This window comes from Arvicola amphibius, chromosome 9 (genome assembly GCF_903992535.2).
Source record: "Arvicola amphibius chromosome 9, mArvAmp1.2, whole genome shotgun sequence".
NCBI lineage: Eukaryota > Metazoa > Chordata > Mammalia > Rodentia > Cricetidae > Arvicola > Arvicola amphibius.
This window is the reverse complement of record NC_052055.2, coordinates 125,063,071-125,077,945: the sequence shown is the minus strand read 5'-3', so window position 1 is coordinate 125,077,945 and position 14,875 is coordinate 125,063,071. Positions and strand designations below refer to the sequence as shown.

Below are 14,875 nucleotides of genomic sequence, written 5' to 3'. Positions count from 1 at the left end.
CGCCTACCCAATTTTCTGTCCTATTAAAGGGCCAAGGCAGTTTCTTTATTAACCAATGAAAGTAACACATAGACAGATGACCCACCTACATCATCACCCGACAGTGATGGGTATGGGACTTGGATCCCAGCAGTCAGAGAATGGAGGGGATGTCTTTATGAGAACACTTCTCCAGGTGTGTAGTTGTATTTCTGTCTTGGTCGGTTGGGCTTTGAGGTCCCCATACTCAAGCTACTCTCAGTGTAGACACAGATCACATCCTGCTGCCTGGGGCTTGAGATGTAGAACTCTCAGCTCTTTCTCCAGCACCGTGTTTACCTGTACTCTGCCTGCCTTGATGATAATGGGCTAAACCTCTGAGACTGTAAGACAGTATATTTAAATGTTTTTTTTCATAAGAGTTGCCATAGTCACTGAGTGGTGGTGGCGCACGTCTTTAATCCCAGGACTCATGGAGGCAGAGGCAGGCGGATCTCTGTGATTTTGAGGCCAGCCTGGTCTACAGAATGAGTTCCAGGATATCTAGGACTGTTTCACAGAGAAACCCTGTCTGGAAAAACAAAAACATAAAGCAAGGAAAAAAAAATTGCCATGGTCATGGTGTCTCTTCACAGCAATAGATCACTAGGACATTTTGTTTTTCGAGACAGTGTTTCTCTGTGTAGCTCTAGGCTGTACTGAAACTCATGCTGTAGACCAGGCTGGTCTCAAACTCAGAGATTCATCTGCCTCTGCCTTCTGAGTGCTGGGATTAAAGGGGTGCACCACCACTGCCTGGCAACATAATCTTTCTTATCTTCATTATGGAGAAGCAAGCCAACTTCCCCTTGGTCATATGGATCAATCTCCCTTCCTACACTATTGTTCCTTTCTTAGTCTGTTGGCTAAAGGACATCAGAATCCCGAAGTGGCCACGGAGAAGTCTGAGCCTCCAGCTCAGTGGGATGTTTCTTGTGGACCCTACAGGAGCTCTGCTCACTCTGGAGCCAAAACTTCTAGGTCAGAAGAACAAAAGATACAGAAACAGGAAACAAAAATTCTTCTAGTGAATGACTGGGGTGACAGTGAGTGGAACTGTCCTTTTTCCATCCCTCGATTCCTGGGCTCACGGATCCTGGCTACTGGAGAAACTGTACCATATATTTGATGCTGATTCAAAGCTTATATCACCTTCTGGAGACCCTGCCCCAGCCCCCAGGCTGCTGTCACCTAATTAACTCTGTAACTGTGTCTCCTAAAGGCCATTCGATCTCTATCAGGCCAGCTGTGTCAGGATGGGGGGGGGGGAGCTGGGTAAAACTATAGATTCCATGATCGTGGGCCTAGTGTCCAATTCTCTGGCTGTGATGTGAGTTCCTTGGTGTGGAACACCATGGGAGAGGGTAAGGCATGCTGTAAGTCTATCAATGGTGGGTTTGAAAATACATTAAATGTAGGACAGGAATCCATACCCAGAATAAGCATCTACTCCACTAAGCACAAAGTGCTGTCCTTTCCATGGAGGAAGTGGTCCATGGGTTGTGGGAACTCTCTCTGTAGCTAAGGAAAGCAGCTGAGGATGCTGTGTGTCAGGGCATCCCTGCATGGAGGACCAGAGAGGCCATTGTGTGAGGGATGGCACAGTGTGGGACACCTCTCAAGGACAGATGCTAAAACTCTGTGGAACCATCACAAGAGAGAGAAGTGTGTCACAGTCAGCAGAGCTGAAAGGAGTTGGAGATCTGAAGAGCGTTCTGACATCAAACATGGAGATGCAGAGTGTGGAGCTGCCCAGCTGGATTCTGGTCTTGCTTTGGTCCCGTGTTTCCTCTGTGCTCACTTTCTCCCTCTCGGAACAGTGATGTACACCTGGTGCCACTGTATATTGGAAATATGTGATCTGTTTTTATTTTTATTTTACAGGGGAATTACAGTTAAGAAATTGCCATGAGTCACAGAAGAGACTTTGAACTTTGGACTTTTAGACAATGCTGAGGTTGTTATAGACTATGGGGCTTTAGAAGTTGAGCTGAATGCATTTTGCACTATGATATTGCTACAAGCCTATCGTGGCCAGGGAGTGGGATGCAGTGGTTTAAATAGCAATGTCTATTTAATGTAGGCTCATATATTTGAATGATTGGATATCAGGGAATGGCACTGCTTGAGAGGAATTAGGGGTGTGGCCTTGTTGGAGTGTGTGTCCTTGTTTGAGGACAGGTGTCACTGTGGTTGGCTTTGGTTTTCAAAAGCCCAAGTCAGTCTTAGTGGATCTCACTCTTCCTGCTGCTGAGGATCCAGATGTAGAACTCCCAGCAACTTCTCCAGCCACATGTCTGCCTGCATCCTGCCGTGCTCTCCGTCAAGATGATAATGGACTGAACCTCTGAAACTGTAAGCCAACCCCAGTTAAATGCTCTCTTTTATTAGATTTTCCGTGTCCATGCTGTCTCTTCACAGCAACAGAACACTGACTGCAACAGCTTCTTATTTATTTCTTCCCTGGAGACACCGTGATTAATCCAGTACCAAGTCCATGTGACTCATGCCACCATTAAATTACCTTCGCCTGTGCTGACCATTATATAACTGTGATCACCTTGTCTTTAGCAATCCCATGCTGCCATTTGTCCCTGATCCCTGGGACCCAATGAACCCCATTGTCTTTAATTTGTCCTGCTGAGCTGCACTGGGCAGCAGCTTCTCCAGCCCTAAGTTCTGGCTCAAGGAAAAGGTTGACAACCAAACTCTTGAACCCTGCTGGTGCCCTCATCACTCTGTGTCTTACAGGATCCGTGAAGGGCGTGTCTTCTGGACTTCCCTTTGTGGAGGGTTAGGTTTACACAGAACACTCACTCCAGCACTGCAATTTCCCTGAGCCTGAAAATCCCTCCATCAACACTGAGCCAAGGGATGTCAGGCAGCTCCAAGTCCTTATCAGGAAGCCATCTTTGACAAATGCTTCAGATAACCATCCAAACAAACTATTGACCTTTTTAAACTGGGGGAGCTTCCATATTAACTGTAGAATCTGTACTTATAGGGCCCATATCAATAAACCCAATCTGACACAATTTTAATGTTCCTTCCACCATTATTCCACACCCTCAAAATCCATTCCCACACATATTCCCCAGAGTTCAGCTTGAGTGAATTAGCAAATTTATTAAACTCTTTAGCTTTGCAGCAATCCCCTCCTGCACTATACTCTGTAGGTCCCTGCTAGCTGTCTGCTCTGCCTGCAGTCAGGCTATAGGTGTTACAATGTAGCACAAGATGGACCTGAGCAGACAGGGCGGGTCCAAGGAGCCCCAGGGTGGGTGAGAGACTGACAAGCCATGCAGACAGAGGTATGTGAAGTTTTACTGGGGGGAAGGGAGCAAGGGGAGAGAAAAACACAAAGCAGTCTTGTGGGGAAACAGAGAGAGAGGTGCAAAGAGGCAGAGAGAGAGAGAGAGAGAGAGAGAGAGAGAGAGAGAGAGAACTATGGGAGAGAAGAAGAGGAAGAAGAGAAGGGAGTAGGTGGAGTTGTGCTCTTTAAAGCGATGGGGCACAGCGCATGTGCACAGAGACCACACAGCAGGCCAGGGTACTGCCTGTTATGTGCACAGGGTGACACAGTCTGTCAGGTCCCCAATGGGCAGGGCCAGGTGTACCCGGATGCTAACAATAGGTCTAGAGGCAACTATTGGTGGGTTCTGAGGGGCATCAGGATTGTCTTTGTCTTGCTTAACATTTCCTTCAGAGACAGTCAGTGCTGTTTAACAGACAATGAAGCATTAATTTCCTCCTTCAAAGTTGAAAAGGCCGTGGGGTGGTGGTGGTACGTGACTTTAATCCCAGCCCTCAGGAGGGAGAGGCAGGTGGGTCTGAGTGAGTTTGAGGTCAGCCTGGTCTACAGGGAGAGTTCCAGGACAGCCAGGAAAGTTACACAGAGAAACCCTGTCTTGAGGGGGCGTGGCTGAGGGTAGAGAGACTGCTTCCACAATTGAGATAAACCTGAGAATCTAAGGGTTCAAAGTTCTCAGCTTCAGTAGGGCCCTCCCACACATCCTCATCCCAAATTACAGATCCTGTTTTAACCAATTTCTGCTCTTACTTTAATTGCTGCTTCAGAGTTCTAGAAAATTCCCTGGTTCCAGGATTTGCAGCCTGGATCTGCTTCATCCCTGAAAGAAAACAAGATGTCAGCAAGATAGCTGACAAGATGACTGACCAGAGAGAGAAACTAGATGCAAAGGAGGAGACAGTGTTAGTGCAGAGCTCTGGAGTGAGGGGTGCTGGGCACTGCTGGGGTGAGGCCTGAGGGAGAAGGCAGAGGACTGAGCAGGAGGAGACAGAAGCAAAGGGGGAGACCCTAGTGCAGTGGGGTCCTCCTGTTTGAGGGTGTTTATCTACAGATCACAATGGACACATCTGCAGAGCCCTGCAGGGCATCTGACATCCCACACTGAATACTGTGGGGTTTGAATGAGAATGGCCACACAGGCTCAGAGGTTTGGATGCTTCAGCTCCAGCTGATGGAGTTGTTTGGGAAGGAGCAGGTGTAGGCCCATACTTCTATATGGTGTGGCAGCCAGGCTCTGAAGCCAGAGACCCCGCCTGAGGGAGTCACGTAGCCCTGCAGACAGGCTGTCCCTGCCCTAACAAAGGTCAGGATGTTGTTGCTCCTTTCTTTGTAGTTTGAGGATGCCTGAAAGAGATGCTTATCAAGCCTACATGATAGCTAGCATACATAGCAGACAGGTAGTTGTAGATATGACTAAAAGCCATTCACCTGGTTACCTAGGAGACAGAATGCTGGTGTATTTCCCGCTCAGTTAATGTGTTGGTATAAAAGCTGCCTGGAGAAAAAGCGAGAAAAATTCTTCAGGATGTGAACTCAGGATTTCACGAGGTACCACTGAGAATCTCCCTCCCAATAAAGCCATGTGAGTTGTATCTTTATTCCCGTGCTTCCACGCCAGTCCAGAGAGAGTTTATGTTGGGGTCTGGTCAAGAGAAATAATTTATGGTCCGGGCTAGCACCAGACCCCGACAAGCAGGTGTAGCTTTGTTGGAGGAAGTGTGTCACTGGGGCTGGGCATGGAGGTTTTAGAGACCCCACTATTCCCAGTGTTTCTGACACTTGCCTGTGGATCAAGATGTGAGCTCTCACCTGTTCCTGCCACCACAGCTTCCTCTGCCATCATGGACTCAAACCCTCTGAAGCTTAAACCCAAATGAAACAAGTCCTTTTATAAGTTTCTGGGGGTCACAGTGTCTTGTCACAGCCATAGTGACCTTGTGGTAGACATTACATAACCTGTGACACTCTCTCTCTCTCTCTCTCTCTCTCTCTCTCTCTCTCTCTCTCTCTCTCTCTCTCTCTCCTTTCTCTCTGACCTTCACTCTTTATGAGCTGATGAGATGAGGGAGACGATGATCACAGACTTGTGGGACCCTGGATCTGATAACAGTTGGCTTTTTGAGGTTTCATCCGTGTTCAATAGTGTGGAGAAAAATAAGATTTATTTAATTTTTGTTTCTCTGCATATTTTTACTTGATGTCTTCAAATCGCAGCGAAACACAACTGGAGTAGAAAGTGAAAGCCGAGGTGAGCAGGGACTACTTCCTGCAGGGGGAGTCACATATGACATGGTGTGTCACAAGTGCTTAATCAGAGCTGTAAAATCCCCAGTCACCTCCGATGCGGGTGTCCACAGCAGCCCCGCACCCTCCAGGACTCCGACAGCACCTGTTTCCGTGAACATCCATTTTAAGTGCTGTGTGTATTTTACCTGGAATCTTCACGCTCTCAGGTTTCACCCTCACTAACCTGAGGAGCAGTTGGCCTTAGGCGGCTCAGAGACACCATGACACACAGCGCTCCATCCCGCAGCACAGGGCTCAGGCAAAGTCTTAGTCCCAGGCAGGTGAGGTCTGGGTGGGGAAGCCCAGGGCTGGGGATTCCTAGGTCTCCAGTTTCACTTCTCCAGCTCCTAACCCGGGTCAGGTCCTTTTGCACGGGCACTGGTGACAACTGGGCGGGTCTCACGCCCATTGGGTGACGGGATCCCGGAGAACCAACCAGCGTCGCCGCGGTCACCGGTTATAAAGTCCACGTAGAACGCGGAACTCAGAGTCGCCCCGGATCTGAGATGGGGGTGGTGGCTCAGCTGCTCCTGCTGCTGGCAATCTGAGATGGGGGCGATGGCGCCGCGCACGCTGCTCCTGCTGCTGGCGGCCGCCCTGGCCCCGACCCTGACCCGCGCGGGTGAGTGCGGGGTCGGGAGGGAAACGGGCTCTGCGGGGAGGGCGGGGGCGGCACCGGGGAAGACGCGTCCCCGCGTGGCCCAGCCGGACCCTCCCGCTCCTTCCCCACCCGCGTCCCGAGCCCCGCGCCCCGCTCCCCTCCCGGCCCGCGCTCCTGCCCGGGGTCCCGGGAGCAGGGTCGGGGTCTCACCGCGCGCCGCCCCCAGGCTCGCACTCCATGCGGTATTTCTACACCGCCGTGTCCCGGCCCGGCCTCGGGGAGCCCAAATATGTGGAAGTCGGCTACGTGGACGACACGCAGTTCGTGCGCTTCGACAGCGACGCAGAGACTCCGAGGATGGAGCCGCGGGCGCCGTGGATGGCGCAGGAGGGGCCGGAGTATTGGGAGGAGCAGACACGGAACGCCAAGAACAACGAGCAGACTTTCCGAGGGAGCCTGAGGACCCTGCTCGGCTACTACAACCAGAGCGAGGGCGGTGAGTGACCGCGATCGGAGGTCACGACCCCTCCGCGTCCCCACGCACGGGCCGGAGTCGCCCCGGGTCCCAGGTCCGAGATTCGGGAGGAGAGCGGGTACCGGACCCGGTTTCCCTTTCGGTTTAGAGTCCGCGGGTGGGCGGGGCCTCGGGACTGGGCTGTTGGGCTGGCGGTGTGACCCCGGGGCTGAACAGGTGGGCGGGGCTGACCGCGGGTCCCCGCAGGCTCTCACACCTACCAGGTGATGTACGGCTGTGAAGTGGGGTCGGACGGGCGCCTCCTCCGCGGGTACAGTCAGTTCGCCTACGACGGCCTCGATTACATCGCCCTGAACGACGACCTGAAGACGTGGACGGCGGCGGACACAGCGGCGCAGATCACCCAGCGCAAGTGGGAGCAGGCTGGGGAGGCAGAGGGATGGAAGGCCTACCTGGAGGGCCGGTGCGTGCCGTGGCTGCGCAGACACCTGGAGACCGGGAAGGACGCGCTGCTGCGCACTGGTGCGGGGGGGGGGGGGGGAGGAGGGCGCGGGCGACTCCTCCCTCTGCCCTCGGGCTCAGTCCTGAGGGAGAGCAAACCCTCACTGGGGTCATGCCCCTGTCTCTGAGGGCAGACAGGGTCCCTGGGTCTCCTGATCCAGCATCCAGGGGCTGCACTGACCTCCCAGGGCTCAGCCTTCTCCCTGGACAGCTCCACATCTGTCTCAGGAGGGAGGAGAGAGGATCCCGACATCACCAACAGCGGCTCCTTCAGTCTGCAGCCCCTGTCAGCTATGGCCTCTCCCAGGCCGGGTTCTCTGCCCACACCCAGTGTCTGTGGACTCTGAGTCCTGTCATCTGAGTGTGTCAGCCCTGACACACCAGGACAGGAGTCTCCTTCACCTGATGGGAGACATGAACGCCGCTACCCTAGGCTGCTTACCCAGTTTCTAGAACTTTCCAAAGAATACATTCTCCCAGATTCCTGTGTGTGAGGTTTGCATCCCTCCCACTCCCCAATTCTATCTCTTTCTAGTATGGTCATGTGGGAAATTACGGGGTGCCCTGGACAAATGCTAAATTGTGGAGGTTTTTTCTTCTTTTCTTCTTCCTTCCTTTCTTTCTTTTGTTGTTATATCATCATCATCATCATCATCATCATTATTAATTTTGAAAGCTGTCATTTGCTTTTAGTGAGTTTTTCTTCCTCCCTGGGACGGTACTCCTTCTCTCCCTCCCCTGTGTTATCATGTGTATCAGGTGCCATGAGGACTCACACTCTGGATAATCAGACAGGTTGAGTCTTGGGGTTTTTTGTGGCTGCTGTAGTTTAGTTTTTTGTTAATATTGTTTATTTTTGTTCTTTTTGGTTTGTCGAGACATGACTTCTTTGTAGCTTTGGAGCAAGTCAGAGGTCCCTTTAAATGAGAAACATTCCTGGGAGTTTAAGATTATTTTCTGCCAGAAGTAGCCATCCGGAGCCCTCCTGCCCTCCCTCAGCCCCAACAAGTTACAGTGTTGCCCTAGTGAATTAGGAATTGTTTTTTGGTGTTTTTTTTTTTTTTTTTTTTTTTTTTTTTTTTTTTTTTTTTTTGTCTTTTGAGACAGGGTTTCTCTGTAGTTTTGGAGCCTGTCCTGGAACTAGCCCTTGTAGACCAGGCTGGCCTCGAACTCAGAGATCCGCCTGCTTCTGCCTCCCGAGTGCTGGGATTAAAGGTGTGCAACACCACCGCCCGGCCCGTGAATTAGGAATTGAACTTCCTCAGAGACAGGGTCTTCGGCAATTCCAGAACTGGAGTGACAGGGAAGATCCACACACCCTGTGACCACCACTGAGTCCCAGTGAGTGCTGCACTGGGCTCCACAGCACACTTCAGGGATCCTGGATGACAGTACCTGGTATCTTGTCCTCCCAGAGGAAGGGATTGGGGAGGAATTTTCTCTGGCTGAGTGTCAGGTTCACCACATTTCTGCTGCTCACTGTGGTGATGGCTGCTCACCTGGATGGACAGTTAATGCTGGACAGCAAGATGGCCACAGTGCTTGGGCCATGATGGTGGCAACTGAAGTTTCTGGTGCCTTTCATGTAGACCGTTCCTCTTCATTTCTTATTTTTATGTGAATTTAATTACATATATAAATTAATTATTTTCCATTTCTTTACCTTTTCCTACATAACTTATGCTATAGAACACCACATAAGGAAGACCATGGTGACCTGCTGGTTCATGTGATTCCCTCTTAGCTTCTGGGTCTCCCAGGAAACTGTGCAGTTCTGTGATGAGGGGACCAGCTCCACCTGCAGGTCACTAGTGTGATGACAGAAGTGTTCAGACAGTCACATAGTTCAGTGTCATCATTGATTTAACTTTATCTTTGCAGATTTCAGTTTATCTTGTTAATTGTGGTATTTCTTAAACCTTCCACACAGATCCCCCAAAGGCACATGTGACCCATCATCCTGGACCTAAAGGTGACGTCACCCTGAGGTGCTGGGCCCTGGGCTTCTACCCTGCTGACATCACCCTGACCTGGCAGAGGGAGGAGGAGGAACAGACTCAGGACATGGAGCTGGTGGAGACCAGACCTTCTGGGGATAGAACCTTCCAGAAGTGGGCATCTCTGGTGGTGCCATCTGGGGAGGAGCAGAAATACACATGCCATGTGCACCATGAGGGGCTGCCTGAGCCCCTCACCCTGAGATGGGGTAAGGAGGGAGTGGGTGCAGAGCTGAGGTCTGGCAAAGCTGGAGCCTTCTCAGTCCCTGAGCAGGGTCAGGGCTGAGAGCTGGGGTCATGACCCTCACTTTCCCTTCCTGTCCTTCCCTTCCCAGAGCCTCTTCAGTCCACGGTCCCCATCATGGCAGTCATTGCTGGTCTGGTTCTCCTTGCAGCTGTGATCATTGGAGCTGTGGTGGCTGTGGTGGCTGTTGTGAGGAAGAGGAGGAGAAACATAGGTAGGAAAGGACAGGGTCTGAGTTCTCTCTCAGCCCCTTTTAGAAGTGTCTCTGCCTCATTAATGGGAAACACATCCACACCCCTCATTACTGCTGTCTCTGTGCTGAGTCTGCTGTCAATTCTGGAAACTTCCTAGGGTCAGGGACTTCCCTGGTCTTTCACAGCTTTTCTTCTCACAGGTGGAAAAGGAGGCAGCTATGCTCCGGCTCCAGGTCAGTGTAACGAGCAAGATAATCCTCGGATGCCTTTGGGTTGAGCCTGGATTGTTTGGGGAAATATGGCAGTCCATATTAGCTCCTCAGCAAAATATTCTGGGGTCCCTGTTTTTACCTTTCCATATATATATGGAAATATATATATATAAAATTTTACCCCAGGCAGGGACAGTTCCCAGGGCTCTGATGTGTCTCTCCCAGACTGTAAATGTGACATACATTCTGGTGACCTACTTGGGGAGGGGCAGGGTGGACATGATTGGGTTTCAGGGACTCCCAGAATCACCTTTGAGTGAGTGGTGGGTTGTTGGGATGTTGTCTTCACCGTGATTGTTCACGACTCTTGTTCTGTAGCGTGAAGACAGCTGCCTGGTGTGGATGGACACACCATGGACAGACGATGTGTCCAGGTCCCTCCTGTGACATCCCGAGCCCTCAGTTCACTCTCAGCAACAGTGTCTGATGTTCCCTGTGATCCTAGGGCTCAACGTCCAGCCCACCCCTGCTCACCTGACCCTGTCCCTGCACTGCCCTGTTCCCTTCCACAGCCAACCTTCCTGTTCCTGCAGACAGGAGGGGACATCTCCATCCTGTCTCCTCCATGCTGCCCTGAGCTGCAGCCCCTGACTTCCCCATTGAAATTAAGAATCTTAATGTGAACTTGATCTAACATGTTGTTTAACGGCTAAATTAAAGGATTAAAGTAGAGTTTATGGAGGAAATAAATGGCAACATGGAGAACCTCCCAGAATCTGTGTTCACAATGCTGTGTGCATCTGGGGGGACAGGATGAGGCTGTGGGAGCTGAGTGAGAACAGGGCTGTGCCCAGGTGGAGCTCAGTGCGTTGTTGGCTTTGACAAGGTCACTTGCCAACTCTGTCCCCTCCTGGCTCAGTTCTCTTCATCACTTAGAACCACATGCTGACATCTGTGACCACAGGGACACTGGGATGGTTAGAGCCTTGTCCTGTCCCCGGGATTATGAGCCTCCAGGGCTGCTGTGACAGGTCACCAGGGCTGCTGTCTTGGCTGTGAACTTTCCCCTGTCTTCTCTGTTTATTTCTTGCCTTTTTAGTTAGTATGGAAGACTGGGCCTGTTCTTGCTCCTGTGAGTGGTGTCTGTCTCATTATGCTGTGGGGTCCCTGAGTGACAGCATTAAGAGGTGTTTTCCAACCCTTGTCCCCTCAAGGTCCAATAGACCCTGTTCTCAGGAGACTGTGGGATGAGAACATGAGCTTCAGTCTCCTGAGCTCCTGCCTCCCTTCATGCCCCTCCCTGGAGGTTCTCTCCTTCTTTCCCATCTATCAGAACCTAACCCCTATTGTAGGATGGGCAGAGAGGAGGAGGGATCCCCAGGGTCTCATCTCAGATCTGTCCTGTTTTGCCAAAGGTCCCCTCTCCCTCTTTGCCTGTGGGAGTCCTGGTGCTCCCTCCAGTGGAGACTCGAGGATTTACATGCTGGGTCTTCCTCCCATGCTATAGGCCAAGCCAATTCTTTATTCATTAACCAATAAAAGTAACACATAGACAGAGGGACCTTCTACACCACATGGGGACCATGGGAGGAGGTTGAAGGGGAGAGAAGAGGAAGGGAGGGAGCAGAGAAAAATGTATATATATATATATACACACACACACACACACATACACATACATATACATATATATGTGCGTGTATAAAATGTATATATAATGTGTACATATACACATATATAATGTATATATTATATATAATGTATATATTATATAAAATGTGTATATATATATATACACACATACATACAGGAGGGTCTGGGTCAAATATAAATCACAAGGTGTGTGTTTGGAGCCAGGTCCACCCCTGCCCCAATGTCTGGGTGCAGATGCTGCAGACCCCCCACCCTCTGAGGAGCTGTGACATCCAGCTAGGTACTGCACAGACAATCCCAGAGTCTGGCTTTTCCAATGGTAGCCCTCATGACAGTGCCCACAGCTGTCTATGTTCCCAGGCCTTGTGGCATGTGCCACCATCCTGGAGAGCTACAAAGCAGTCCCCTCCTAAGCAACCCACCACCCCCGGGGACAGAAGCAGGGACAGGTCATAGGTCACCATCCTCCCTTCTTCCTGGATGCCCACCAGGCTGGGACCCGGATAGCTCTACAGTAAGGAAATGCTGGAGAGCTCGAAGGCCCAGGACAAAGGAGAGGACATCTCTCACTTCTAACTCAACCAACCCCAAAAGCATCAGACACCCCAGTATGAGACCTGAAACTCTGAGGACACTGGGAAGAGAAGCAGGGGAAACACCTTTAGACAGATGCAGAGGACTACTCTCTGAACAGGATGTAAGATGCTCAGGAAATAAGACACCAGTCAACAGTGGGACCTCATGGAATTCACGGTCTTCTGAACAGCCAAGGAAGCAGTTACCAGAGTGAAGAGAGCCTGCAGAACATCTGTGCCAGCTGTACATCATGTGAGATTCATATCCAGAGTGCACATAAACCCAAAAACTAGACACTGAGAAAGCAAATGGCCCAATAAAACAGTGGGCCATGGGGATGAACAGAAATCTCCTAAAGAAGAAATATACACTCAGGAGGCAGAGATAAGCAGGTTTTCATGAGTTAGAAGCCAGCCTGATCTACACAGTAAAGCAAGCTTCAGGCCACCCAAGGATGCACAGTGAGGTGCTCTCTCTAAAGCTTTATTTCCAAAACCAGGGGTTATTAAAAATGGCACCCAGTGCCAGGGCTGAGGCACCTCCCTGAGTTGCAACCAGAGAAGCCACACAAACAACACAGGAACATGTCGGTGCCCCTGGCTTCCCACAAGAACCAGGTAGTAAGACCAATGGCTGATGACACCACACACTAATTACAGGACCTAGAGACACCAGGTGGGAACTAAGCTGGAAGGGTCCTCCCTGCTATGGAGCATGCAGAGAGCTAGAAGGTGCTGTGGGAACTTGGGGAGGGTTGTCATCAGGGCTTCCTCAGCTGTGGTTCCTACGTGAGGCACGACTCACTGGTCAGAAAAGACGTGCCCACTGGTGCAATAGTGGCAAGCCTGCTATTGGAGTAACCAATTCCACGCTCCTCCTCGCACCCACAGAGCCTGGGCTGACGTGAGCCTGCAGCAGAGGAGCTCTGAGGCACAGCGGGAGAATGAAGTCAGGAACCGGTGGATGGGGCCGCGGAGGCCAGGGGAGCCTGACCAGGATGCTGCACCCCAAACCAGCTCTCTTCCCTTCTCCTCTCCCCTACCTCTCTCTTGGCTACCAGCCAGACTGAGAAGGAACAAGCATAGGACCAAACTAGTCCCTCTGATTGTGGTTGACAGTTGCATGACCGGGGCAGACTGAGTGGCCACTGGCAGTGGCACCAGGATTCATCCTTACTGCTTATACTGTTTTTTGGTGAAACCTCTGCCCTTTGGATGAATACCTTTCTCAGCCTAGATATAGTAGGGAGGGCCTTGGTGCCTTACCCTCTCTGATGGATGGGGTGTGGGAAGGGAGTATGTGAAGGCAATGGGAGAAGGGGAGGGATTAGAACCTTGGATTGGTATGTATAATGAAAAAAGATAGTTTCTCTTTTAAAAATAAAAAAACAAAAAAATTGATGTTCGCTGTCAGCTTGCTATATATTGCTTTTATTATGAAACTAGACACCAAAATACCAAATAAATCAAGTAAAATGGGGTACAGATCTAAACAGAAAATTCTCAACAGACGAATCTCAATGGCTAGAAGACACTTAAGGAACTGCTCAATATCCTTAGCCACCAGCAAATCAAAATGACTCTGAGATCCCATCTTACACCAGTCAGAATGGCTAAGATCAAAAACACCAATGATATCTTATGCTGGATACAGTGCAGAGAAAGAGGAACACTCCTCCACTGCTGGTGGGAGTGCAAACTTGTCCAGCCACTGTGGATATCAGTATGGTGGTTCTTCAGAAAATTGGGAATTGACCTACCTCAAGATCCAACAATACCACATCCTATGGAAGAGGGACTTGGAAAAGACTGACCCTATATTGTCTTGGCAAAGTGATGCAATCAATTCTCCAGTGTCCTGCTGTTTGTCCACAGTCTGGACCGGGTCCTGGCAGCAGGTGTTGCACTGGGGCATCTTGCCCATTGGTCAGCGTCATCATAATCCAGGTGGAGACATCATGGTGTCCCAAATCTTCTCTGGAGACCTTGGGTTACTGCTAGGATCTCGGAGTCTCTGTCTAATATAATAAGCTTTTTAATCATTATTTTAAATGCCATATTCTGCAGATCTCTGAAGTATGGGGCCTGCCTAGGTATATCTGATTAGGCAAATTTTGTTTCTAGTTACTTGTTTTAAGTTTGACTTTGAAAACATATACAAGGACCTAAATAAGGCTTATTCCTGTGATTAATTATATCAGTACCTTAAACATGACTGACTAACTTGTGCTTCCCAACAGTCTACAATGAGTTAGCAGCCTTCACAAGACGAGAACTCCACACTCTGTAATGATTTTGAACTGAAGCTACTCATTCTGAGGGTAAAAACAGAACAAGTTTGTAAGTAGTTGTTAATGCTGTCTCCTGTGGCAGCTTGGAAAAGGTCCCAGGGTGAAATGGGAACAGGAGGGAGTCTAAGAGCCAGGATTGCCCTAGGGCAAACTGAGACTCAGGTCTACCTTCCTGCTGATAGAAGAACCCACCTTGGCAGGTGTGTACCAAGTTGCCCTGGGAAAGCTGCCCTGGACCCTACATTTCCCCCCAGCACAAGTACTCATGACAGGACTCAATTATGGGTCCTTTGTCCACTGGTTCAAGGGGTGATACTGGAACCTCAATACCATCAGTTAAGACAGTATTGGCTCATTCTCAAATAAAAGCCATGAGTCTGTTGATAAGGCATGGACCAAGAGCTGAAAGTAAGGTGGTTTACCAAGGAGACCAGTTAAACAAGTTTTCACACCGTCTAACTTTTGTGTGAGGGTTCTGTTCTCTATCATTAATCTATTTTCTTAACAAGGTCATTGAA

At 50.2% G+C, this 14,875-nt stretch overlaps 1 protein-coding gene across 11 annotated transcripts in view; it reads left to right on the top strand.

The window, feature by feature from the left end:
- LOC119822313 (H-2 class I histocompatibility antigen, L-D alpha chain-like) overlaps positions 1-14,875 on the top strand; it is a 144,862-nt gene that overhangs the window by 7,096 nt on the left and 122,891 nt on the right. For 4 of the 11 annotated variants that reach the window (XM_038341416.1, XM_038341395.1, XM_038341398.1 and 1 more), the window contains exons 1-4: positions 6,093-6,236; positions 6,442-6,711; positions 6,937-7,212; positions 9,122-9,397. The exons of 2 other annotated variants lie outside the window; for them this stretch is intronic. In XM_038341416.1, the coding sequence (XP_038197344.1) occupies positions 6,164-6,236; positions 6,442-6,711; positions 6,937-7,212; positions 9,122-9,397 (895 nt within the window). In that variant the 5' untranslated portion in view covers positions 6,093-6,163. Of the gene's footprint in view, positions 1-6,092; positions 6,237-6,441; positions 6,712-6,936; positions 7,213-9,121; positions 9,398-9,523; positions 9,647-9,811; positions 9,860-10,216; positions 10,614-14,875 lie in introns of those variants that run through there. 5 more of the 11 variants (XM_038341427.1, XM_038341425.1, XM_038341413.1 and 2 more) reach the window with 5 other exon arrangements.